General features: G+C 40.0%; 1 protein-coding gene across 2 annotated transcripts; it reads right to left on the reverse strand.

Annotated features, from left to right (window-relative positions):
* Positions 1-688: 688 nt before the first annotated feature.
* Positions 689-25,647, reverse strand: map3k15 (mitogen-activated protein kinase kinase kinase 15). Of its 2 annotated transcripts, XM_065948797.1 has the most exons (30): positions 24,886-25,647; positions 22,636-22,775; positions 22,173-22,196; positions 21,757-21,837; positions 21,103-21,296; positions 20,012-20,180; positions 19,807-19,913; positions 18,436-18,606; positions 18,133-18,245; positions 17,666-17,825; positions 17,150-17,300; positions 16,955-17,062; positions 16,384-16,433; positions 15,398-15,493; positions 15,134-15,221; positions 14,922-15,055; positions 14,688-14,815; positions 14,261-14,391; positions 12,729-12,834; positions 11,448-11,605; positions 11,178-11,361; positions 10,659-10,836; positions 9,782-9,956; positions 7,974-8,159; positions 7,071-7,176; positions 6,596-6,839; positions 2,745-2,857; positions 2,543-2,649; positions 2,374-2,450; positions 689-1,778 (listed from the first exon to the last, which is right to left on the reverse strand). In XM_065948797.1, the coding sequence occupies exons 1-30, from the start codon at positions 25,193-25,195 to the stop codon at positions 1,685-1,687; spliced, it is 4,083 nt and encodes a 1,360-aa protein (XP_065804869.1). In that variant the 5' UTR covers positions 25,196-25,647; the 3' UTR covers positions 689-1,684. The 2 variants fall into 2 exon arrangements, with proteins under 2 accessions (XP_065804869.1, XP_020513073.2); XM_020657417.2 differs by lacking the exon at positions 21,757-21,837 and having other exon boundaries at positions 24,886-25,646.
* Positions 25,648-26,738: the final 1,091 nt, after the last annotated feature.

Below are 26,738 nucleotides of genomic sequence, written 5' to 3' on the forward strand. Positions count from 1 at the left end.
ATACAAGGTGTGAGCGTGTGAACAGGTTGAAATGTGTGTTAAGAGCATTGCATACTTCTATATAATAACCTATATTTGGTTTATTATACACAATTTAAAGTAAAATTCTACATTACTTTAATTTGAAAAAAATATTGTGATCCAAAAATGTCTGAGGGTCCCTTTGATGTTAGCTTTCCTACATCTATTATAGCCTAACCCTTTTTTAACCGTAGACTGTAGCCTACACAATGGGTTTTTAGACACAGCCTGTAGTATAATCTTACAGATTGGCTAGCACAACTGCTGTACTGCAGGTTAAGTGACCCATTTAAACCCGAAAATCAGATACCTTTCCTTCAAAGATCAATAGTGCACCGGATGTAACCAAATACTGAAATGTGTTATTTGAACACTATCACTGGCCAAGGCTACTGTTTGTTTACTGTTAACAGAGTAAAGGAGTGAAAGTAGAATAGGCTTAAACTCTCAGGCATGAAGGATACACAAACAACCTGTCAGTGAAATGAGATTTGTGTAAACTACCAGCTCAGGCTGTAGATAACTGTCTATTTAAAATTTGGATACCTATTGACGGCCTCTATATTGGGTCTGACGATTGTTCAAAAAGAATCACAATATTAAAATATTTAAGCATCTACTGTATTAAAGCACGTGAAGAATATAGACGATACCATAACCCGAAAAATGAAAACAATTTTTATAACTTCCTGATTTATTGCAGTTGTAAAGCCATCATGAAACTGACAAGCACATAAAACAGTTGGAATAAAAAAAACATAGATACAGGTACACACAAAGAAGAAACTGAAGTAATTTCATTGAAAACACAATGCACAATAAATAACATGCGTAGAAATGTAAAGGCGATGATGCAGACCGTTCAAGATGTATGTGCATGCTTCAATAAATCATCAATGTTGCCACATTATTTTACAAAACTTAAGGCCTTGAGATTTCCGTTTGGCATTAGTATTCTGTCATCGATAGGGATTCCCGGTGATATGTGGAGGATCATCACTGCACAGTTTTGGACTAAGGATATATTAAATATTGAAAGTATTCCACATAAAACAAAGACTTTATCTTAAAATTTGGCAGAAAAACGAGGGCGTAGATGGCCTAGCGGTTAGGTCGCGCCCCATGTACAGAGGCTATAGTCCTCCAAGCGCGCAGCCCGGATTCATGTCCGACCTTTGGCTCCTTTCCCGCATTTTATTCCCCACTCTCTCTCCATAGATTCCGGCCTTTCCACTGTCCTATCAAATTAAGGCAAAAAGCCCCCAAAAAAGGGGACACACTTGGAAAGACGTTGATAGATCAGTCTAAAAGTCATGGAAATCTTCCAAGTGATTTAGCATGTTTTATCTGAGTAGAATGTATGTAAATTGATATTACCGATAATTTGTCATTACAGACGCTGCCATACGTAGACATTTAAATGCACTCACAAATACATACAGTTGTGCCTGCACTTAAGCGCTTTGGTCAAGTGTGACAGTGTGTGAAGCCGAGCAGTCGAAACACAGATTCAGTCAGTCCTGCATGTGTGAAAAGAGAGACATAAACATGAAAAGGCACTGAGGAGAGAGGAAGAGAGTAGAGGCAGCAGTGAAGGGCTGACGGTGAGCAGATGTGTTTCTGCAAATCAAGAGTCCTCCAGAGTTGTAGTCCCTGTATCCCATCATGCATCATCTTCTGATTGGTCATCAACCCTCAGCCTCTCTCGCTCTCTGTGCCGCTGGATGGCCCGCCAGATGCGGCAGAGGACGCCACCCCTACCAGGAAAGAAATGTGAAATATGATAGATGTATGCATAACGTATTCTGTATGAGGATGTCAAAGGCTCTTTTGCTTCTTTTGGATGGAAATACTTATCATCTGTTTATTTTTAAATCTAAATCTAAGGTAGTATAAGACATTATGTAGACCGTTTAAAAAGAGAGCTGATTAAAAAAGTCTCACAGTTTAACAGTAATTATGATCAGCAGGCTTAGAATACATGGAAAACTTTTCTACAACTATTTGTTAATGACACACTGATGTGTCAAAGCTTTCAAAGATGAGCCCACCACGCCTGCTGAGTTCACGTTTTAAGGTTTTCTTCTCTTGATGATGTGAACGCTGGACATTTCTTTAGAACCCGGCAAACTTAATGTCAAGATAGCCTGAAGCTTTACGAACACTAAGTTTACTAAATAACCTTGGTATCTAAATGTAAATGAAACCCTGTTGTTTCTTAGAACCTGCAGACCAGGGTGTGGGCCTTGAAGGTACCGTTTTTATTTGTGCTTCATCGTTCTACACTTTCAGAACTGTCAACACATCGTTTTTAAAGACTTATTAAGACCAAAAAAACACGTTTGTTGATACCTGAGATGAAGACAGCGGAGGTCATCTCTGGAAACTTCATTTAGAACGTCAGTCAGTGTGTATTCCTCCAGTACGAACTGCAATAGAAGCACACTCAGCCATCAGGTTAATGCGTAAAATAATGTGCTTAGGTAATAAACTGAAGTTCAAAGGCTAATTGGTACTCTACCTTATCTATTGTGTCAGCTTCTGCTCCCTGCTCTTTCAGCCAATCGGTGAGCTGCTTATCTGGCTCGTGGTCCGCTGGGATGTGGAAGATGGATGGAGGGGAGATGTCTGTAAGACAAATGGAGGGTTTGAAAAGGAAGAGACGCACACGCACACGCACACGCACACGCACACGCACACACACGTTCGGTCAGTTTGTTTACCCGGTGGTTTGTGTCTGACTCTGACCAGCTCCAGGTCATGTGTTCTCTGCTGCAGGGTGGACTTCAGGACGTGCTGGTACTCCTTCTCCTTTTGCAGCAGCTCCTCCAGCAGCCTGCAGGGGGCACCATAGAAAACTGTGACATCTTTATTATACAGGCGTTCAGTAAGGAGGTCAGGGAAATAGAAAGTGATCATAAAGCTAAAAAAAACTGCTCCTTTCTCCTCCACTCTGTCCTCTTGAGCAAAATTTAAAAAACCTACAAAAATACAAACAAAATACCTTTCAAATTAAAAAGTGAATTCTGATCATCCTGGTCATCAAAAATTAACCTGGGATTACAATTTTTTAAAAAAGCCTAAACTATAAAGATACATAATAAACATCGCACAGAAAGTAAGGAAATTTGTGTTTGGTTGATTATTTCTTTGTGGTAACAACACTTCTGAATAACCCAGAATAAGCTGTTTGGCATTGGCAGAGAAGATTTGGCAATTTCTTTTGGGCACAACCCACATGCTCAGCTCTGCTGCTCATCCCACAACTGCATGTTCCTTACAAATGTGGCCCCATTTAAAAGGGAAATACAGGCGTTCCAACAGTATAAGATTTGCATTGTTACAACAAATAAATAATCTACCAAACACAAATGTCCTTACTTTTTGTGCGATGTTTATTTAAAAAACTCGTAAATAAATAATTAATATAATTATTCAAATTGTAAAGGTTTAAGATAAATGATACATGCTAATGGCTGTAGTTTGATATCTACTATGTTATACAGAAGTATGATTTATAAAAATATCCACCTGCCAAAATCTACATACAAAACTTTCTGTATGCGCATGTAAAATAATGCACATTTTTTCTTATTATACTTTGTAATGAATCAGTCCAACACAGTTATCATGTAATGGAACAAGTTTCCTTACTACTGGTCTAATAAGCACAATATATCCTAACATCCGTCTGGAGGAGATAGATGTATTTTCAGTCACAGACATAAACTTCTAATCTGCTCAATTTGTTCAAATGTTTGTTAAATCAGTGAAAAGAGGGTGAAACTCTCTTCAAAATGATTGAGAGGACAACATTTCCTTGTGTTTATACGGGGGCGGCAGAGGCATGCCTCTCAATATCAGAGTGTAAATCAGAAGAAAAAAAAAGTCATTATCTGATCATGCAGTGTGAGTGATGAAATATGTCCTAAAGTCATGACGCACAACAGCTCCTGACAGGTTGAACGCGATTAACGTGGAGCGTATTTCGCAAGAACAGAGCAAGCAAACCACTCATGGTTGTTTATATAGTCTCACTGCCTACACCCAGGTGGAAGTGATACCAAGAACAAGAAATACAAGCACATCCGTCCTTTATATTTTCCAAGGTTTTTTGGGGGGACTTTTTTGATGCCTTTATTTGAGAGAGGACAGAAGATAGAGACAGAAATCAGGGAGAGACAGAGTGTGGAGCGGCTCAGGTAAAGGAGCCACAGGCCTCCGTACATGGGGCGCGAGCACTAACCACGAGGTTACCCGCGCCCCCCTCTGTCTTTTCATTTTGAAGTAAAATAAATATTATCGTGGTGTAATCCAAAAATACAAATAAACACATCTTTTCAAACATTTTTATAATGTCTGAACTAAACAGCTTCAAAAACTTTCCACCATATCGCAAAGTTTCAAAGGAGGTTTAATAACACCAAAGAGGGGTGGATGAAAACCACAAAGACACCACAAAGGCTGTGACAAAATGCTACAGCGACAGACGTGTGGACCTCAGCCAAGAGGAAGGCCACTTAACTTGAATACTTAAAATAAAAAATGGACAGAACTGATAAGAGACTCGTCATTCACTGAATAGTAACGTCCATGTATTCAAGTGTTTTGGAAAGTGGACACTTTAAAATGTGAGATCTGCAAAGGTCTACATCTGTCTCCCTCTCTAGTTAGTTAAAAGGTCTCTTTAATGCTTTGGATGTTCACTTTTATAATGTGTGGTTGTGAAAGTATTCCTCAATCATTGCCAGCTCTTATCATCATTTCATTTGGTTCCGCCATCACACAAACTGGAGGAGCATTCCAGGAGAAAGGCGTTCGGTATGTTTGCTATTTCAGCAAAAGCTGCCTCCCCCACCTTTTCTCTTTTTTTTGTGTTTACGTGGCAAGAAAACATGAAGTCAAGAAAATGAAACTCATTTTGAACTTTCAGTCTACATCCATGCTACCAGCTTGGACTGTACTTAGCCCTTTAAATTTATATGATATAGAAAAAATAAGGTTTGTTGTGAATTTCATGACATCCTGTATTGTTGATGTCATGAAGTTTCACTACAAACATACATGATTTAATTTCTGAGGTAAGTCTCTTAGGTGCATCTTCTTTGCAAAATATTTAATATATTAAATATATCCAAATATTTGTGGATTTGTTTTACATTTATATAGAATGAAATATATTTGTGTGTGCATTGAAATACATTTGTGAATCCTTCTGTGTGCATTTGTGAATATTAAGACTGATCTAACTCCATACCTTTGCGTCAAATTTCATGGAAATCAATTTAACTTTGGTGAATATTTCTAAGGCAAACACAAAAGTGTCAACCTGATGATGCCACAGAAGAAAAAGCCAAGGGATCAACAAATTCACGAGGACTTTACCTCTCAATATGACTTTCATGAAACCTTTGCCCGGTGTTATTGTGCAAACTACCATCGATTATTTGGTTTTTCATTCTAACTGGTGTCATTTAAAAATTGTTGGAGTGGTTAAAAATGGTAGAAGGTTAAGATTTAGTTAAGTGGAGATTTTGTGGTGGAGCTTTTTATTTTGACTTTAACATCATCTATTTATGTAACCTCAGCGTATGTCATCACTCTGTGGTATTCAACATGTGTCACAGGCAACCTTAGAGGTTTGCTTTCTAATGTTTTCTATTTGTGTGTGTGTGTGTGTGTGTGTGTGTGTGTGTGTGTGTGTGTGTGTGTGTGTGTGTGTGTGTGTGTGTGTGTGTGTGTGTGTGTGTGTGTGTGTGTGTGTGTGTGTGTGTGTGTGTGTGTGTGTGTGTGTGTGTGTGTGTGTGTGTGTGTGTGTGTGTGTGTGTGTGTGTGTGTGTGTGTGTGTGTGTGTGTGTGTGTGTGTGTGTGTGTGGGCATTTCGTGTCTGTGCAGGTGCACAGTCTCTTTGTCTCATGACCTCTCTTATTCATGACTTGATTTCACACAAAGCAAGCGTGCCTTCAGGCAATTTTTGTGTGTGTGCAGGAAGTACAGTAGTATTATTCAAAAGCATTTCCTCAACTGAAGTTTCCAACAACAAAAGAAAACTTTGGCTGTTCTATTTCAAGAGATACCTATTGTTTTCTATTTGTGCATCAGTGATCTGCAGAGGTGTGACTTTGTGCTAGTATGTTGCATTTCGTAACTTTACTCATATAATAAAGACTCTAGGAGCATGCATGGGTTCAAATCCCTGTGAATGTTTTATTTCAATAAAACTGAAGATGCTGTTGTTGCTTGTTGGGAAATAAACGGCAATCTGGGGCCGGATTCACAAAACCTTCTTTAAAAAAAAAATGTCTTAAGTGCTGATTTCTTTTTAACTTAAGACAAAAGTTAAGAAGATTAGATATTTTCACGAAAAAAGTGCTTTTTTTTTCAACTTTCTTCATACATTTTTTCCTAAGAAAATAAATAACATAATGTAAGCCTTTAAATTCATTCATTTAAACACATTTGAGACAATCGATTTGGATTTTCAGTTTTAGTAAACTGGTCTTAGGGTTAGGGTTAATTTATTGTTAATTTGTTTATGTGTCAACACCGAGTCAGACAAAGAAAAAAATCTTACCTATTGGTCTCCTGTTTGAGCCTCCCCAGTTGAGCGGCAAGTTGATGATACGGGCGCTGGTGCTCCTGGGAGTGGGCAGAGTTTAGCGTACTGGTCACGGATTGGATGGGGTCAGCGGTCCCGGTCCCGGAGTCGTCAGCATGAGGAGCTACAACAGGACCAAACTCGGCTTCTTCTTCATCCACTTCGTCTTCCTTCTCTGCTCCCTCGCACTCTGACGCCGGGCCAAAGTGGGTCTGCAGCTCTGAGGGTTTAATGCTTGAAGGTCAATTTCAAGGTCCCCACATTTTACTGTATTTTTCAACCGCAGGGCTCTTCACACAGGACCTTATGTTTTGAGTCCACATGACATCTCATGAATATTTACCCTGATATTTATGTATAAACATGCAGACACATGGCAGATCGCTTCTGCGTGTGTCCATTAGATGGAGGTGAACACTCAGTTTAGACTGCAGCCATCTGATGCACCCACCTGGTATCAGGATGGTGATGGCAGCCTGCACAGCTCGGCGGATGATGTTGTCCATGGCAAACATCCAGTGAGGTTTAATGTGATGGTTTCTCAGGACTTTGTTTACCTGAGGACGTCACACATTAAGAAACAAGTATATATATTTAAAGTTAAGATAACGCCCTCACACACTGAAATCACACACTAGTTGCATTTAATTCTACATCTCTGTACTGACAAGTCAGATTAATCACATGCAGCTCGAAAGTTAAATGAACTGTATACATGTAATATGGGACATGTTTGCGCAGCATTATTACAGTTGTATCTGAAAAAGTCAACATGCAGGACATTTGTCTTCCAATTTGCTTGCACTTTTTTAAGGCACTGCCTCTCTACACTCTACAATAATTATAATATAATAGTCTTCTAACCATCCTTTATCTAGCCATTAGCCAACCACAAACGAACATGCAAATTCCACACAGAGAGGGGGGGCTTCAAACCAGGAACCTCCTCGCTTTGAGGCAACACCTCTAATCACTGCACCATCATACAACAACACATATTGTAGTCCTGTATATGAATGTTTAGAAATAAAATGAAAACAAGAGTCCCATTTTTTCAAAAAAATTACTTAAATCATTTCTTTCTAGAGTACATAGGAAGATGTTGAACTAAATCTGAATAAAAAGAACTGATGTTAGCTACATATATCATTTTTAAAACAACAATAATTTGAGTCTTAAATGTTCTTTTACTTGTTTTCATCCCCTGTAACCCTGAATACAAGCTTGTTAAAAAGAAAAATATATTTTTATAAGGCTTATTAGAATCTGTTTTTAGTGTACCATTGCGGCTATGGACTGACTCAGATGTACTGTATGAGGTTCTGTAGGGATTTAGGCTGTGTGCGGAGCTTACCGAGTCCTGAAAGCCAAAGAGGACCAGCTGAATCTGGTTGATGGAGGTGGAATCGAAGTCCAGGTCCAGCTTGAGCTTGGAGATGGTGGCGGCCATGACACGCCTCTCGGGGGAATGGATGAAGTCTCGGAGGATGCAGATGATCTGCTTGATGTGGTCGACAGACAGCTGGAGCTCCTCAATGCCCTGTACAAACACATACATGTACATATTTAGACAGACATTCATAGATGTGGACGCTGACTGAGCACCGGGGTATCAATGTGCCAATGGAAAGCATAAAAGTCTGATAGTTGGTAGACAATGAATGCCAGATTGATATAAATGAAGGTTTTTAGACCTTTTAAGAGAGACATTTGAAGATATTCTTTTCAAACATTTGCTTCAACTAACACCATTCAAAGGTTTTAATAACATGTACCATCAAAGTCTGCCAGGGCAGGTCAGTAAAGCAACCGTCTCTTGTGCCCCCTGGTGGTTGTACCCAAAAAGACACCGTGGCCGAAAACGAATACAGGCTTCTTGTCTTGTGTTATGAGTTTAAATGATATTAAAACTTTATAATACACATAATAAAGTTGACACTTCTGGTCAAATTGACTTGTTCTAACAGGTGGGATAAAAGCATCTGAAGCTTTTCCATTATTAATGTGGTCTTAAAGACCAACACATAACCACAACCTCCAGAAACGAGAGCTTCAAGCAGTTCCTTTAATTGTTATCTATATTTTGTGTTTGTTTGTCTACCTATAACATGGTCGCTCTCTATTTGGGATTCTAAACTTTAACTCTATGTTGCCCATCTAAACATTTTTAATATGGAGCTTAATGGAGAAATGCAAAAAGTGAATTTTTACACCGTTCATAAGAATCATAACTGTTATAAATGTGACTCAAGTTGACATTTTTGTCTCTTCTTCAGTGAACTTGTAAGTCACATATGGACATCATGATATATTCTACTGGATAATGATTCACTTCATCACTCTCTGTCCATTTAATTCTGCTTATCTGAGGTCGGGTAGCGCTCGCAGCAAGTGCAGTAAGTCGACCCAGACTTCCCTCTCCACAGCAACATTTTCCATTTCCCCCTGGGGGATTCCGAGGCGTTCCCAGGCCAGACGGGACATATAATCCCTCCAGCACCTTCGGGGTCTACCCCGGGGTCTCCTCACAGTGGGGCGTGCCCGTAAAAAACCTCCAAAGGGTTTTGTTACACTCTGTTGTTATATAATCACCTAATGCAAGCTACAATCTTTTTGTTACTATAATGAGGTTTTATTTTAGGTAAGCATTTCCATCCAACTGTTTTATTATTATGCAGAAATAGAAAATTTGCACAAAAGCACATATTATGCACAATGCATAGCATCGAGTGGATTTTGTTGTTGGGAGCTAAAGTTATAATTTTTTTTATTCTATGTTAAGAAAGGGGATTCATTTAGTTGTCCAATCATACACATTGTGCACATGGCTCATAGTGTAGATAGGAGTAGTCACATTGTTTTCTATTGCTTCACGTCCAGAGGATTTACGCTGAACTTTCAAAATTAGCCTTCAGCTCTTGTTCCTCAAACGTGGAATCATTTACACCACACTCTTAAGACTGACTCCCTGATTTCTATTGGACAAATCAAGTCAAGTATCTCTGTGCAAAGGTTTTCACTGGGTATTGTTCTCTGTGGTTTGCTTGGTTTGATTTGATTGTGCCTTTTTCTTTTTTTTGTATCCGTACTTCTTCGTAAATGAGAAGTCCTCGATGACTTTGGCAGCTTAAATAAAGGTTAATGAAGAGGCTGAAACAACACCTGGATGTGGTTCTCCTTCAGGTTGGAGATGACCTTTGCCTGGTCTTCATTGAGGACTTTGTACAGGATGGCCCGTCTCTCGCTGTCCTTCTTGAGCAGGAACAGACCGCCGTCCCTGTCCTCGGGGGAGGCGGGTGCACTGCGGTCCTCTGACACCGAACCTTCATCTGGAACACTGCAACACACACACACACACACACACACACACACACACACCCAGACAGGCACAGTGTGATCCGACTGCAATATAATATAAGACATCTAGCACAGAACTGATTTACAGCTGTGTGACGCCGTGTCCAGTTTATTTACAGATACAAGCCTCTCCTGGCTACTCTGTGTGCACAGGAGAGTGCAGAGACAGCATGAGTCAGCAAGTGCACACATATACACACACACACTTGTCTGTGCACACGCAGGTGTGTGTATGTGTTTGTGTGTGTGTGCCTGTGCGTGTATGCTCAGTGGCAAGCCAAAGCTCATAAAATGATCAGAGCTCATTACAGTACATCCGAGTTGTTAAAGGCAACGGAGCGCACTGTGAGCACGATAAGACCACCTGTCACAGAAATACACACACTTTAACGCACACTCACGCACATTCACATCATTTCACACATTCTGTACTTCGCCCGCTGGATTTTTCATGCGCTTAACCATAGTTAAGGTAGTATACGTGTATATTTTGCATTCAAATTGAGTCTGACAGGTTAACATCAGTGCTGCAGGCAGGAATATATTTTTGAACTTTCTGTAAAGCAGCAGCATCTGAATCAAAGAATATCCAAAATATTAAAGAAGTCTGAGCCTCACCACTAAAAATGAGCACCCTGTAAAATGTTTAGACTCAGTTCATCTGGATCAACTCTATACGAACCTCAGGTAGTTGGAGTTGGGGGGTTTGAGTAGATTCTCGGAGCCGGAGTTTTTCTTTTTCTGGAAGAAGACGTCGTGTTTGGAGTCGCAGTCGGGGCTCACGGAGCCATGCTCACTGCTGCTGCTCCCGGCGGCCTCGCACTGCAGCTGAACGGGCAGAGAAACGTTGTGGATGTAGTCTGCAAAATCATCCAAAACAAGAAGAAGACATGTGTGAGTCTGAGAAGTTAGTTTAATATGTCAACTTATAAGGAATCTATTTCTATTTCTTATTTGGAAAACTTTAATGTAATCTCTTCAATGTTTGAATTTGGACTGCAGTTCCCATTTTAAACGCTAGGTGTCAGAGTTAAATATTACTCCTTTAATGTGTGCAAATCGGATCTTGACAACTTCAGAGCAGACAAAGCCCTGCACCCCCCCCTGAGATCCTCAGGGCACCCCACTAAGGGAGGCCCGTCTAAGAGAACCAATGTCTTGAAGGCTAATATCAACAGTTGATTTTGCTTATTGATGCAACCTGACGGTTTGAAGGCGATCTTGCTCTTCTTTCCCTTCGTGGTTTGTCTGACAAAAGTGTCTTTGAGGAGGTCTGAGGCGATGGCTCTCTTGTTGGGGTCCGGCTCAAAGCAGCGCAGGATGAATGACTTGGCCTCCAGTGACAAGGACTCGGGGATCTCTGGGTGGATCTTAAACATGCCCACCTGTACGATAAACACAGTAACACCAAAGGATTACCACACAACAACAATCCCTTTATGAGGAAGAAACACATGTACTCCACACCAACCTTAAACATGGCCGCCTGTGGTTCTCCCAGCTCATGAAAGGGAGGTTTCCCAGTGGCCATTTCTATAATGGTGCACCCCAAAGACCAGATGTCAGCCGGGGCGCCGTATCCTCGAGGGCCTTTATCAATGATTTCTGGAGCCATGTACTGAAGAGTCCCTGTAGGCAAAGAGCCGATAGTAACCACAAACAAACCGTCTCAAACCAGATAAGGAGACGCAATAAAGACACTGAGAATGAGCAAATCTTTGTCTGACTAATAAAGTGAAACTGAGATTTTGATAAGAATGTGTGTGGACAGGTGACAGAAACTGGAGTTTTAGCACAAACACAGATTTTTGACTGCCACAACATCAGATGTGTTATTGGGAATACACGCTTTCAAAGCTGTACACTGAATGCACATTTCAGTAGAAGATGAACAAATTCCACATGATTGAAGTTCATTTCACTCTGAAAAAGACGGCGCACATGACATTTAAAGTCCCAACGATGACCTTAACATTTAGTATTTTTGTCTCTTAGTATTGATCCACAGTCGGCAATGCAGAGACTTAGAATATGTAGTTCTCTCTAAGTGATGATAAAAACAGTGAGAGATGGTGAGCGCTATTAAAAGACTGAGTCAGAGGACAGAGAGGGAAGCAGCAGAGGAGAAGGACACACACACACACACACACACACACACACACACTAACACACACACTCGCACACACCTGCTAATGAAAGGTAAACACCCTTCTGCCTCTGCTTGATTAGATAATCTAATTACACATCTCAGTGGCTGCTGGAGAAGGCCAGATGGTCAATGAATGTGCATGTTTGTACGCGTGCACACACACATCGGGACACGCTGGTGTGTGTCTGAGTGTTTCCATAGAGGCTGATAGCAGCTCTTGACATTTTGAGGGTCATTTGATATTTACACTCATACTCCGCAGCATCTCGATGACTCCATTAATGCAGGGAAGACTAAACCACGGGCTTGTGATGTGGCAGCGTCTATTGCAATAAATCCATTTCTGGTGCGGTTTCCTCGTTCTGTGTGAGTCAGGTTGTTTAGTAAAGAGTTCTTTTAATAGTTGAGTGTCTCCTTTTTTGATAGATTAGATTGGTTTATATTTGTTAGAGATGTTGACTTCTTGAAGTCCATTTCGGTTTATTAAAAAATATCATTTCAGTATTTTGAGACTTGGCATTTACACATACAAGTCATACTTCAGTTACTGAGAGGACAACAACGATCTCTATTATATTGTGTTTTCAATAGTTAACAAGTTACCTGTGAATGTCTCTGTACAGGGGTTGACTCCCGCCAACCGCTTAGAGGTCCCAAAGTCTGAGATCTTCAAGACGCCACTGTAAGTATTCACCAACACATTGTCCCCCTATTAGAGAAACAGACAGAAACAAAGGAGCTGTTTACACAGATATGTTGGCACAGATAAAAAAAATATGAAGTTAATATTTAGCCCTCACATACAGCCAGATGTCAACGTTATCTTATGTAAAGTTCAGTCAAACGTCCATTCATGGCCCGGTCTGTCTTTGTCTAAAGGTGTGTGTGTGCGGATTATATACTTTGGTAAAAAAACAAAACAAAACAACAACCAGCCATAATTCGACCTGATGGATCAGTGGTTCTAAAAGTGGGGGTCGCAAAACTCTCAGAGGGGGGAGTCCCTCACTCAGTGCTTAATTCTGTGAATGGAAATGACTTGTATTCTGTTTCTAGCCTTTCTTACAGGAAATTACAAAATTAACAATTTGATCATTTTGAGGCTGTTGTGTTACCAGTGAATAGACATATTAGAGTCAATCAATCAATTTTTATTTGTATAGCGTCAACTCATAACAAGTTTTATCTCGAGACACTTTACAAAAAGCAGGTAAAATACCTTACTCTTTGTCTGTTAACATTACAAAAGAGCAGGTAAAAGACCTTACTCATTGTTATGTTACAAAAAGCAGGTAAAAGACCTTACTCATTGTTATGTTACAAACAGCAGGTGAAAGACCTTACTTATTGTTATGTTACAAAGATCCGGCCTATCCATCATGAGCACTTTAGCAAAGCAGCAAAAGTTACAGTGGTAAGAAAAAACTGCCTTATTAAAAGGCAGAAATCTTCGGCTGGATCCCCGGCTCATGATGAAACAGCCTTCACAGGCCTAGACTGCACCGGGCTTGGAAGGGGATAGGTGGAGAGATGGGATAAAATGCAGGAAGAGGGATAGGGAGCAAGGGGGTGGGGGGAGGCAAGCCGTCCATCAACAATCCGGTGGGGAGGGGGGTTGTTCTGGCAGAGTGTGTGTGCGGCTGTGCGAAAAGTGAAATGCTTGAACCATCTCTCGGGACAGCGGTGATCTGCAGTTTCTAGCACCTTTATTTTGATGCTCGCCAGCTGAAAAGTTTGGGAACTACCGTGCTAGATCCACGTACGAGGTGGATTTACATCCAGTGATTTGCATTGCTTAGCGTAAACATGTGTCACTTTAGCTTATTTCCCTAACATTGTATGAACATGCATCGCTTCCAGATTTTACTGTGTGAACAAAACACATTACTGAATAAAACAAATACACAATTTTGTCATTTTTTTCTGGCAAGGTTTGGCTGGAGAAAATGTTCCTTTTAACTTAAACAAATGAGAATTGAGATGAATGAAAGATCATTTTTGACCTCTATTTTTATTTTGTTTTCAGAACTTTTTTGGGGTGAAGTCTGAACAATCAAAATAATCCTTACACCACAGTGATGCTACACTTGAACTCCATTCCCCGATATTGTTTTTTTTAAAGCGCGTCTTTGTACCTTTATATCTCGGTGGACGATCTGGTTCTCGTGCAGGTACCGGAGCCCCTCCAGGATCTGTCTCGTGTAGAAGATTATCGTCGCCTCCTTCAGCGGGCCCCATTTAGACCGCAGCAACGCAGACAGGCTTCCTGGAGAAAGGAGAGAAGGATTGTCCAAAACCTATCATGAAACGGGAACATGACCAAGGCAGTTAGAGAGACCGCCCAGTAACTGAGACGTCACAAGCATCGATCTCTGAAACAGGCATCATCAGATCTAAAGATTATCTGCCTACGCGCCCTGAAATTAGATCTAAAGTACAAAGCAAACAAAGACTTGATGTGGTGTTTCTTTGATACATTTCTATCTCACCTACAGGGAATAATTGAGTTCTTAAAGAAAGCACTAATAAAAGACTGTTTTACAATCTCCTACAAACACACACCTCCAGGTACTTGTTCCATGAAGATCTTGATGTATCCGTTCTCAGAGACAGATCCCAAGTACTGGACAATGTTTCTGTGCTTCAGGTACTTGTGAAGGGCAATCTCTTCATGAAGGGGCTGAGAGTATCTAAACACACAGGAAGAAAAGTCAATCCATCGTTTATTCTGCGACAAAACAAACTAAAATAGAAGATACAGTTTTCTAAAAAAAAAAAAAGAAAACTAGGATTAACCTGCTGTCTCTCTCAGGGATTTCTTTGATGGCGATTCGGACCTGGTTGCTGAGGTCTCTCCCAGCATACACCACTCCATAGGTGCCTCTTCCCAGCACCACCCTGTCTCCTGTCTCATCTGTGTCGTACTCATACTGTAGCACAGAAATGCTCGAATGAGTAATCTGATGTTTTCTGTTAAATACATCAATTGAGCTTCTTTCCAAACTGACCTCCAGTGTATCTCCGTCTCCTTCGCCCTCCAGCTCCACAGCGTTCCCCGACCCGTCTGTTATCATCTCCTTCACCATGGAGCAGAACCTGACGTCCACATCGACAACACAAGCAGCAGCACACATCATAATAACATCGTTATTCCCCCAAGCCACGGCAAGTCGGTGGTCATGTCAAGACAATCGCACAAACGTACAGTACAAACACTAACACAGACAAGCACACACACCTACACAGACACATCTAGAGGTGTGTGTCCTCACCGACCGCACTGCTCTTCAGTGGAGAAGTAGATCTGGAAGTCGTCCGAGTTGTCGTGGACGTAGAGGAAGCAGCAGCGTTCGTCGAACTTACTGATGCTGGAGAGCAGAGGAGTGGAGTTACATGAATCTTTACCTTTTGTTTATAAAAAAAAAACATGATCTGAAGCAATGTGGATCAAATCCAAATGTTCTCTTAAACCATCCTTTGAATATGTTACTGGACTTAGTTTGTTAAACGCAAAAAATAAAACCAGTGGCTCAAATCGTGTACATAACGTTTGCAGTTGAATTTATTGTTATGTGCACGATTTCAGTCATTGGTTCCTTTTTTTTTGTGCTCATAATGAAGATAATTCCAAACTTTGTACAGATTGGAACATTTATTTTATTCAATTGAATTCGACCATTTGATTAATCCCTCAAATTGTAAGGTTGTACATGAAGACATAAACAAACACAGCGATGAACAGACAACAAATACTGACACATACGAGCAAAAATATGGAAGAAATACAGTAATGAATAAAAACTGACTTTAGGCAGACATAAAACAACTGAAGAAAAAACAATGAAATGATCTGATGACCCTAGCTATTCTGTGTAACGCATTGCTCTGGAATAACCTCAAACTCCCCTTTCCTGTTTGCTGATAAAAAAAAAAACCTTTCCTGTTTGCTGATAAGAAATCACAACTCGATGATTAACTGTTTGAAACTTTGCATTGAAATGTGAAGACAGGACGTCATAAAACCCTTGGAATAATCCTTTGATCTAAATTGGTAAAACAGCACACTTGTCTATGTGTGAACGACCTTAGAATAAACACAACTCAGGAACACAGCCGTCTGCCGAGATTCTTTTTTTTTTAAATGTCAGATATTCAACCCTTAATTAATGGGTCAAAATGTCAGTTTTTTTCTTTTTAAGATGATTCACTTGAAATAATCAGAAAACGTGCACGTTCACCTCCATCTTTAAATACATACCTTATGCCTTTGATGGACATCGCGGTGAAGTTCCACTCGTGGATTCCTTTCTGTAATTCAATTCAATTCAATTAAAAAAACTTTATTTGTCCCTGGGGGGCAATTCAAAGGCACACAGAGCAGTAAATTAACAACAGTGCAAATAGATGAAACATATTAACCTAAATATAAAGTGTCACAGTGTAATGACAGTTTTGTCCAGAACTCCCATTAAATATATTCATATTGGTTATGTTTTGTCTCTTTAAAAGAGGCCAGATTTCCATCCAACTGAAGCCCAAATGTAAACCTCATTCTCCCCAAAATCCAACAAAGACTCTTTTATAAATATCAGGATGTTGATGTATAAAGATTTTCCAAATTTTCCAAGTGGATGAGATTAGTAAAATGAGATGAAAACACCGTGTAAAATACAAAGATGGGAAAACTGTGTAGAATATAACTTATTACTACTGGGTTTATTTTTTGCTTTACCAGAAATTTTCTAAAGCCCTAAGTGACCGATAAGTGTCGGTGTAACAATGCAATGATACGTGGTTGAAAGGTATTGGCTGAGTGGTGATGTTCTCACAGTTTCTGGAGGAGAAACATGCCAGATCGACACGTTCTTCTCTTCAGCCTCGTTATTGATGGACACGTAGGAGGGCTGGTAAACTTTAGTTGGCTCCAGAATCAGCACCTAGAGCAGAAAGATTCACAGGAATGTTAGTGTGCACATCTACATATCTGCATATCTGCACATCGGATTATGTTTCAGAGTTTGTACTGGAAACCGCAGTCGATTGGTCGTTCCCTGCGTGGCCTCTACGATGATGTCCATCCAGAAGTTGAGTCTCTCCCTGAGGGGCGAATGTTCGACCGACTGCTTCTTAAACCTCTGGATCAGCTGCAGGTTCTGAACCACAGACTTTAAATACCTGAAAAAATACACAAAAATGATCATTTCCATGGAACCAAACGAGGACACATACAGTAGAACTGCATCATAAAGGACAAAAAGAATGAAGAGTAACTGTTTCTTTTACATCACACTCCATTTCAAGAAATGAATGGTTATCATTTTGATTGTTACGTCCTGCTAACTCAAAATGTAGAATACATCCCTGACGATAAACATACTTATTATAAAAATAAGATGCATTTCAGTTGTGCTGCTGCATTAAAATACATTATTTTTTAGAAACATACAGTTCCTTAAAACACCAAGGTTCAAGACTGCACTTTTAATGATTACGTAAATGAATTTGAAAAACGTAGAAAAAATAAATATGAATTACTTTACCAGAGAGGTGGCTTCAGTTTGAAAAGCTTCTCCGCAGCCTGAGTAGCTTTAGGGATGTCGCTAGCTAGCATGCTAACAGTGAAAAACTGGCCGATGTCCCAGTAGTTATTCATCTTCTCCAGCGAGCCTTTGCGCCCAAGCAGACTGTTCAACCGCACACCTAAGACAACCGATTACACACGTGAAAACATCGTGGAAAATTCAACCCATTTTATTTTTTTATTTCATTTTTTACATTAAACTGTTAACCTTAAGTTGAACGAGTAAGTAACGTTTCTGTAGCCAAATCAAAAAATTGTCCTCATGTGTTGGAAACTAAACTGCCATTAATGCATCACAGATACAGTACACAGGAAATAAACTGACTCATGACAAAAGTTCCAACTGAACAAATAAACCTTGATTCGTCCCGGTTTGTGGAAGGATTTCATAAAGTCAAGTTGGTGTCGGGTTCAGGATATTCTTACCTATTTTCCTCAGTTCCATGGAGCTCTCAAACTGTTGGCCAGCAACTATGAGGAGGACTGCGAGATTGATCCCCGAGTAGAGAGTGGGCTGCAGCTCAAAACCCTTTCTATACCTGCAGGTGATAAATGTACAGTAAATAATTAGATTCAGATCTTCAGCATTTTAATCCAGAAAGATAAGATACATTCATAATAGAGTTAAACGAAGTTGACTCTAAGTGTGGCTGCTAATCAAACACATTGAAACTATAATTACTTAAAGAAACAGACAAAACATATTCTATAAAGTGCAGACTGTCTCACCACTGTATGGCGTTGTCCCTGTTTTTAGTGTCTTTGCAGTCTGAATCCAGAAAGATGTCCTTGTATATCCGTCCACAGAGGCAGAACATGTCCGGCGCAGGATGTTCACACGACTGCAACACCTGCAGCATCACCTCGAGAGCCTGCTCCCTGTCTCCAGGACTATTTCTCCTGCACATATACAAGTTTATCAATAAATGCAAGGAATATTTTTAATAGTTATACAGCGCTGGGTTCTTAAGTTAGCTGAAATAAGTTTAGAAAGATTCATTAATTCAGTCCAAAGATCAAAAATAAACTCTTGTGTTTGACTGTAATTACTGATCATATTTACAGGCTAATGAAATTAAAAGTTCAATCAGTGATTTACCACACAACTTGACACACAAAGTAAACATACAGGTGGTTTTAAGATGACTAAACGTTACTATAATACTAACATTGAGTCAAAAGCTGAGATGGAAGCTACTATTCTGCTAGCTAGCTTCCATTAGCAGGAGTTTAATGTTGTGTAGCGATGCTCTTCATCATGACAGGATTTAACGCTACAAAAAATATATGTAAAGCTAGATTTTATTATTTCAATAAAAGTAATAACATGCATGATAAACATAAATATCGTATCCAAATATGTGACTGAAAGATTGTATAACCCCAACAAATAACACAACTATGACGGGAGTTAAAAGAGTAAGATTTCAGTGATTGCTAATTTAGCAGTTAAAAGCTTTATATGTGATTTTTCACACTTAAATATAATATAAATCAAGTCTATAATCTGAAAATAACTCTGTGAGTCATGACTGTCTACAATGGGTGTAACACCTGAGTCCCACTGTCTGTGATGTTTTCAGAGTTTTCAGAGTCCTATCTTCAGTTTGTTTACATCGCCAGGACGGCCGGCTGACTCCTCCCCTCGTGTATAAAAGTTGTTTAATTGAGGGACTAGAGAAAAGAAGAATAACATACTGTACTCACTGCTTAACTGTGTTTCTAGATCACGCTCATTTCAGGTAAATTTACATGCAGTGTGAAGATACCAGCATAATAAAGATCGCTAGCATTAGCATGCTAACACAACAATGCAGCGCAAGTTGTTTTGGTTTCATGCTGGTGCTCAAGGGCGACATCTGCTGGATCAAAAAAAATCACATATAAAGCCTTTAACGTTAGCTAGTGAAGCACAGCTAGTGTTTTCTTCTAGTTTGGAAGAAATGTAACCACTTCCATATTTAGTTAAAAAATTATATTTTAAACACAACAAGAGCTTAGTTAGTTTTATAAAGTTAGGCCTAGGGAAAAAGAGATGAAAACATATCAGGTAACGCTTTAGTTAGAGGCTAGCTGTGGTAAAATCCAGCCTCAGCGTACCTGTTGAGGGCGAAGGCGTAGTGAAACTGGATCATGGGCTGGGTGGCCAGATCACACGTCGGCAGCATCTCCAGAGTCTCCACCAGCTTAACCATGGCATCGTAGTCCTTGGTGGTAAGATATGGAATAAGGCTTTAAACTTACATGCAATGCAATTGTGTTTATATTGATCCTATAGTGTTTCTCCAAATGAAGACAGACGTACCTGTATGTCCCTGTAGGAGAACAGCAGGTTCATAACGATGTCCTGGGTGAGGACCTCTGTGTTGTCGATTCGTAGTTTGATTCGGGAGAGCTCCTTGGCGAGCTCTTCTCCCTGGTACTTCTCTCGGGCCTTCCTGATGTCATTTAGGAGGGTGTCCTTAAAGGAAGCACTGCAAAACACAAAGAGACAGTGACAGTAAAAAAAAAAGACAATAACATGCAGGAAGTAGTCGTAATAACAAAAGCCTCTTCTCTTCTTTAAAATCTTTAAATCAGGTGAAAAAACAGACCATGTTTTAAACATTTTCTACACATAACTGTTCAATAATGACATATCAACATTTTTGTTTCTTCCATTTCCCATCTGCACAGCTGTCCCAAGAGTCAGCCTCTAGTCAGACACTTTAATGACCACCTCAATTACTTAAATAGCACCTTTAATTTAATGTTTGCACTGCCTGTTATTTAACGTCTGTTTTTTGATAATCTGCTTTTTAAACATTGCTGTACATATATAAACAAAACAACTTCAGAAGGTCAACACTTTTTTATTTTTTATATTCAGGTCTAATTACAGATTTTTTCCTCAACTGTTTATAGGTTCTTGTTTAAATTGCACATATATTTTTATTTGTATCCCTGCACGGGTTATGTACATTTCTTGTATAAGTCTATTTTTAATTGCACAGTTTAAGTTTGATTCATCTAGGGGTATTCTTTAAATCTTTTTTCAGGTTAATATATATGTATGGCAGGGGGAGGGGCGTCGGTTTTGTGGTTTAATTTGTATTAAATGTTTCATATCATGTACGTCTTTTTAACCTGCTACTGGATGCTTTGAACTTCCCTCGGGATCAATAAAGTATCTATCTATCTATCTATCTATCAAAGTCAACCTTTTTTGATTTGTCTAAAAGCAAAATCAATGTTCTCTCTTTGTAATGTGTCTTCTGCTCCATTAGGTTAAGACACACGCAGCCACTCTAATTCAAAGCTGTCAGTTTGGGCCCTTCGAGACGCGATACCCATCACGTCTCAGGTGAATGAAATGTTTCTTCTGTTTGGTGATGATGATGCCTAAATGTGTCTCACCAGGATGTGACGTGGATGTCCTTCAGCAGGCTGGTGAAGCGGTCGGTCAGGGGGACGCAGAGCGGCCCCAGCAGGTTGTCCCAGCTGGGCTGCATGTACTCACTGGCCCTGCGCTGAGCGTCGCTCTCGCAGCACATGTACTCATGGTTAGGAGTCACTATGTAGGGGATGAAGTAGTAGTTCCCACTGGATGCCTGGAAGAAGAAAAGAGGGGGGGTGTTCACGTCAGGAAGACTGTTTTTTGTCAAGGTAAGGGAGGACTCAGGTCTGGATTTTCAGTGCTGGAGATACACAAGCAAGATGCTGTTGCCAGGTGTTAAAGGAATCAAGGAAGGGAAATGGATGAAGAAGGTAGAGATTGAAGAAGGGATCGGTAAACAGAGCATAAGGACACCACTGAGATTAGTCATCATGACCACTTCAGCAAAGATAAGTTGTGTTATTTATGTCTATTTTTAGGGTCACTTAACACCTCTGATACATCCACCATGTCTGTGAGTCATTTCATTCTTCTTCTACTCTGTGAGTTGCATGCTGTCACATCCCATCGGGAGGTCAGTGTTTTAGCTCCTTCTCCATTTTCATTCTGAAATATTGTTATTATTAGTTCCTCAAGGTATCTCCCATCATGCCTTGGTGCAGCATGGTACCTACTTTATTACGCAATCCAGAGCCTCTGTACTCTGGAGGCAACTGAACCCAGGGAAAACCTACAGCTGGGGGACGAGAGGCCTTCTACACACGCACATAGAAACGAAAAGAAAGAAAAGATATATAGAAAATCTGTCACTATGATAAATGGGTAATACAAGCGCAAGTTTCTATCTGGGGACCCTGGCATGCATGGCTTTGATTGAGTGTCCGAGCAAATGTTCAAGGGTTTGTGCAGAAGAGAGAGAGAGAGAGAGAGAGCATGTAGATATGCATTCCTGCATGCATTGCCTGAGAGTACCACCAGTACTTGTCTAAAATATTATTCCAGAAATAGCAGAACAATCTGTGTGAGCATAAATCACTGTGAAACACACACACACACACACACACACACACACACACACAGAGAAACTTACTGTGTTCTTCTGTGCCACCATGTCCTGTAGGGAGATAAAAAACAAAGAGCCTGTGAGATCAGATTTCAAGACTTGAAGTCAAAGTCAAAGTGTGTATTCTCGAGGCACACTTGAGTTGTATCTTCTCATACTTTGAAACAGCTGTTTCCTCCTGGCAACACAGTGCAGCCCTGACTGGACTGCACACACACTGACCACATGCACACCAACACTCTCACACACACACACACACACACACACACACACACACACACACACACACCCACCCACACACACACACACACACACACACAAATACAGACTGTAAATAACTGTGTGGATCACTTTGTTCTAAAGAGGTGCACAGGAATGGCATGCATGAACTCTAAATACACCAGCAGGGCATTCAAATATGTATTTGTGTGTGTGTGTGTGTGTGTGTGTGTGTGTGTGTGTGTGAGTGTGTGTGCATGTAGGTGTGTACCTTCAGTGACTGGGCAGTGTCAGGGTCTGTGTCATGGTACAGGATGACGTTGTTGGCCATGTCGAAGCTCTCCCTCACGCCCAGATGGTAAAACAAGGAGGGCTGCCGGAACACATCGCTCATGTCCACAACCGCGATGTCTGGAAGAACGGAGGCGAGAAGAAAACACAAAGAAAAAAAAATGTCTCTGAGCACATTCTTCAAGGACAATGGAGTCAATGTCTGAAGAAGTGACCCTAAAACAATAAAGTGACCAGAGAGCACAATATAATACAATATGACACAACACAACACGATATGAAACCACACAATACAACACACACTACATAAGATATGATACAACACAATAAAGTAATATGCACTTTATTGTTTTCATGGGGGACTCTCTGTTGGACTCAAGTGCTTTACACCTTTTCCTGCATTCACGTGATAGATTCAACTATAAAAACAAACCAATCCACATGTAAAGTGAGCAGCATTTATCACTGACAACCAAATACGACATTTGCAGAATTCTTCTCGTTTTGGAAATAAAGAAACCGTTATCAGCATGACAAGTCGTGAAGAACGACAAAGAGCTTCCAGTTGTCTTTCATTGTGTGTTTTTTGTTCACTCGGGTAGTTTGGAGGTCCTTAATTTCCCTTGGCGCATTGTAAGAGGATTAAAAACAAAAGGGATAAAGGTAATTATCCCTTCTAGTTTTCTCTTATCTGCATATTTTTAACAACAACAAAAAAACCAGAAACAAGATGAGGAAGAAAGACTCAAACATACATAATGATGTGAGAGTTAATAAAGAAAAGATGTCGAGAAAAAGGGCGTCAGGGCGTTATCCCGGTGTACAGAGGCTGAAATCCTCAAAGCAGACGGCCCGGGTTCAAATCCGACCTGTGGCTCCTTCCCACGTGTCATTCCCCACTCTCTATGTCCTTAATGTCCGACTCTATCCACTGTCCTATCTCTACAATGAGGGCATTAAAGGCCCATAAATAACTTTTTGAAACAAATTTAAAATGAATATGACTAGTTGAGCTGAGATCCGTCTATTTCAGTGTACTGAAGATGCTGAATTTGCTTTTTAAGTCACTGTAATTATCAACATGCTAACATTTATAATGGCAGCGACAGGCAGCGCACAGAGGCGTAGCACAACATCTACAGTTGAGAGTGTCATGTCAGGGCATGAAAAGTACAGGTTAAACAGTCCCTGCCCTCCATTGCACCTAACTGACTAACTGGGAACCTTTTTTTTTGCCTGCAATGACAAGTCAAATGTATTTCTCTTCCCTTCATTATCACATGCTTCTACTGGGCATAAACCAAACATTTACCAAAGTGTATCTTATCTAAAAGTGGAAGGATTTCCAGGAACTATGACATCATCAGCAAATAAGAGTTTAACTCAAACAGGTGTCTTGATAAATATTATCAGTAAGATGCAACACTTAAGACTTAACATCTATCACAGGTCACGAGGGGTCAAAGCTCATCAGAAACCATTTTTATTGAATAGTGCTGAAATGTATTGCAGCGGTGTGACTTTTGACATGCTCTGATCTTAACTCCTCGTGTTTTAACTTGGTAATTTCTTATCTTAATTACTTTGTCTATTTATTTTTTTTACTTTACTTTACTTTATTTACTTTTTATTTTTATTAATATTATATATGTTTTTATCCTTTAACCACTTGTTTCTTTTTCTTTTACTGCTCTTACCTTCTTGTTGCTGTTATCTTTTGATTTGCTTTTAGCTCTTTTAGTTTCTTACATATTTTAAAATCTTTGCTCCTCTTGGTCTCAGCTCATGTTGCTGGGTTCTTGTGTTTCCTGGGTTCTTATGATGGTTCTTATGATGGTTCTTATGATGGTTCTTGTGTTTCCTGGGTTCTTATGATGGTTCTTATGATGGTTCTTATCATGGTTCTTGTGATGGTCTGGTTATATATGTCTGTTGGGCATCGTGTACTTTGGGTTCTTTTCTGTTGAATTGTATTTAATTATTTTTAGTATTTTGCATTTGTTATGTTCTTGCTGTTGTTTATGTTCTTCTGTGTTTGGTTTAGTTTGTTCTTGTTCTTGCTGTTTGTCAAAGCACTTTGTCAACCTGTGTTTTTAAAAGGTGCTACATAAATAAAGTTATCATTATTATTATTATTATTATTATTATGCTCAATTTATGCATTATTTTGGCCATACTTACAACTATAGAAATTCATAATCTACACAGGTATGTAATATGACAGACTCACCTGCATCGTAGAAACTGTCCAGCACTGATGTCTCTCCAAAGTCCAGCCGTCCGAAGGTGACGGTGGTCAGCAGGGCGCTTTCTGAGTCGCAGGCTCTTTGCAAACACTGCAGCGCTCCGGACTCTGGTCCTCTGGCCATCCCCGCCTTCAGCCCGTCGTTCAGGACGTAAACTACCCGCAGAGAGCGCTGCTTGGCGGGTGGACTCGGGCTGGACACCTCACCCCTCTCCCGGTCCCTCTCCACCAGGCAAACCCCGGCTGAGTGTTCCCCTCCCATGTCGGTGACCTGAGCGCTTTGCCCGGTGTCCATAGCGAGGTTCAGGGAAGTCTTTCTATTTTATCTACTTCCTTTTCCCAGTAAATTTCCACTTTGGGCTCCCGTACTTCCTCTATTGGGTTTCTTCTGTTGTGTCCCGTCGCTCACTTGTTGCGCACCTGCCGCCGGAGAGGAGCGCGTCTGAGTTTGTCCCCCCGCATCTCCGCCTCATTAACTCACATCACCTGCCGATTATCTCGCACCAAGAAGCCCGCTTCACCCACAGACCAGATCCGACCAGATCCGGGGAGAAAGAGGAGTCAATGTCGAGGGGTTGAGACCGACAAAAAGACATCCAAAAAAAGATATGAAATATAGGCTACTCTTTTGATTTCCTCTCGTCTTCACTCTGGTTGAAAAGTTTCTCTCAAGGAGTTTGTTTGATTCAGCAGGACACAATCATGACCGTGCTGTTCACAGCCTGAAATGTCATCCTTGTCTCTCCGGTGGTCTAAATATAAATCTGTTTGTCCGCCTGGTCCACTCCTCTTAAACTGCAGCCAAGTTATGTCCACCACATGGCTAATAAAATCAACACAGGACTGACCTGAAATCATATTCCCCTTATCAAATATAAGTGGGTATGTGGCTTTTGTGACTTACATTTTCATACATTTTGCCTATTCTAAAGATTTAAAAAAGTTAGTAGAGGATTAGGGTCAGACATGAGACATAAATAATGATAGGAAGATTTTTTTCCCATTAGCCTATGCACTTAGAGAATAAGTTGAAATGTCCAGAAAAAAGTTGAAATATTGAGAATTAAGTTGAAATAGGGTACTTTTTTTTTTTTTTTTTACTAAATTGTACTCAAATTAAGCCTTTCTTTTGTATCCATTAATACTTAAAGGTGTCTATTTCTAGCTAATGGTGTTGTAAGCTAGAGTGCCTGAATGCTTTCATTACTGTTAATAGCTTTATAAAAGCATAGCAAGTGTTTAAATTGCTGTAGTTGATCTTAGCCATGGGAATTGTAATGCTAGCCATGGGGAATGATTACCCTTTAAATCAAGTAAATATTAATCTTTATGGTTTTGATTTGAATTGGCTTACCAACAGCTTTTTAATGATGTGAATTTGCTGTTGTCCAGCTGACTCATAATCATCCAAATCTTCCTAAATGAACTATCAGGACGTACTGAAATTCTGCTTTGGCTAGATATCTACTTCAAACATCCATATTCATGACTTCTAGTTCAGCACAGAACACACAGGCTCTTCTTAATTTGGTATAACATGATTTAGAAGGTAAAACAACCAGAGAGTATTTAATGTAAACTGTTGTCCAGTTTGTTTAAACTGGTGCAATGTTGTTTTACAGCATCGTCATGGTTTTTGACATAAAGCCTCAAAGGTCTACAGTCAACCCTTTTAGACCACACACATGCTGCATAAACAGTCGTGATTGGCCATTATTTAAATGTCAAAGGGATTCAGAGTTTTCTTGTTTGTATTTTAGGAAGAAATTGAATCTTCTTAAATGATAATTTCAATAACAAAGCATTAAACATTTCAAAACAAGTGGATGTTGCAGAAG

The sequence above is a fragment of the Labrus bergylta genome, chromosome 20, assembly GCF_963930695.1.
Source record: "Labrus bergylta chromosome 20, fLabBer1.1, whole genome shotgun sequence".
Lineage (NCBI taxonomy): Eukaryota > Metazoa > Chordata > Actinopteri > Labriformes > Labridae > Labrus > Labrus bergylta.

Coding starts and splice junctions, on each gene's coding strand:
- map3k15 (XM_065948797.1), bottom strand. CDS start 25,195: ATGGACACCGGGCAAAGCGCTCAGGTCACCGACATGGGAGGGGAACAC. Junction 21,297..21,756: donor GCTCTGGATTGCGTAATAAA/GTAGGTACCATG, acceptor TTCTTCTTCCAG/GCATCCAGTGGGAACTACTA. Junction 6,840..7,070: donor CATCACCATCCTGATACCAG/GTGGGTGCATCA, acceptor TTAAACCCTCAG/AGCTGCAGACCCACTTTGGC.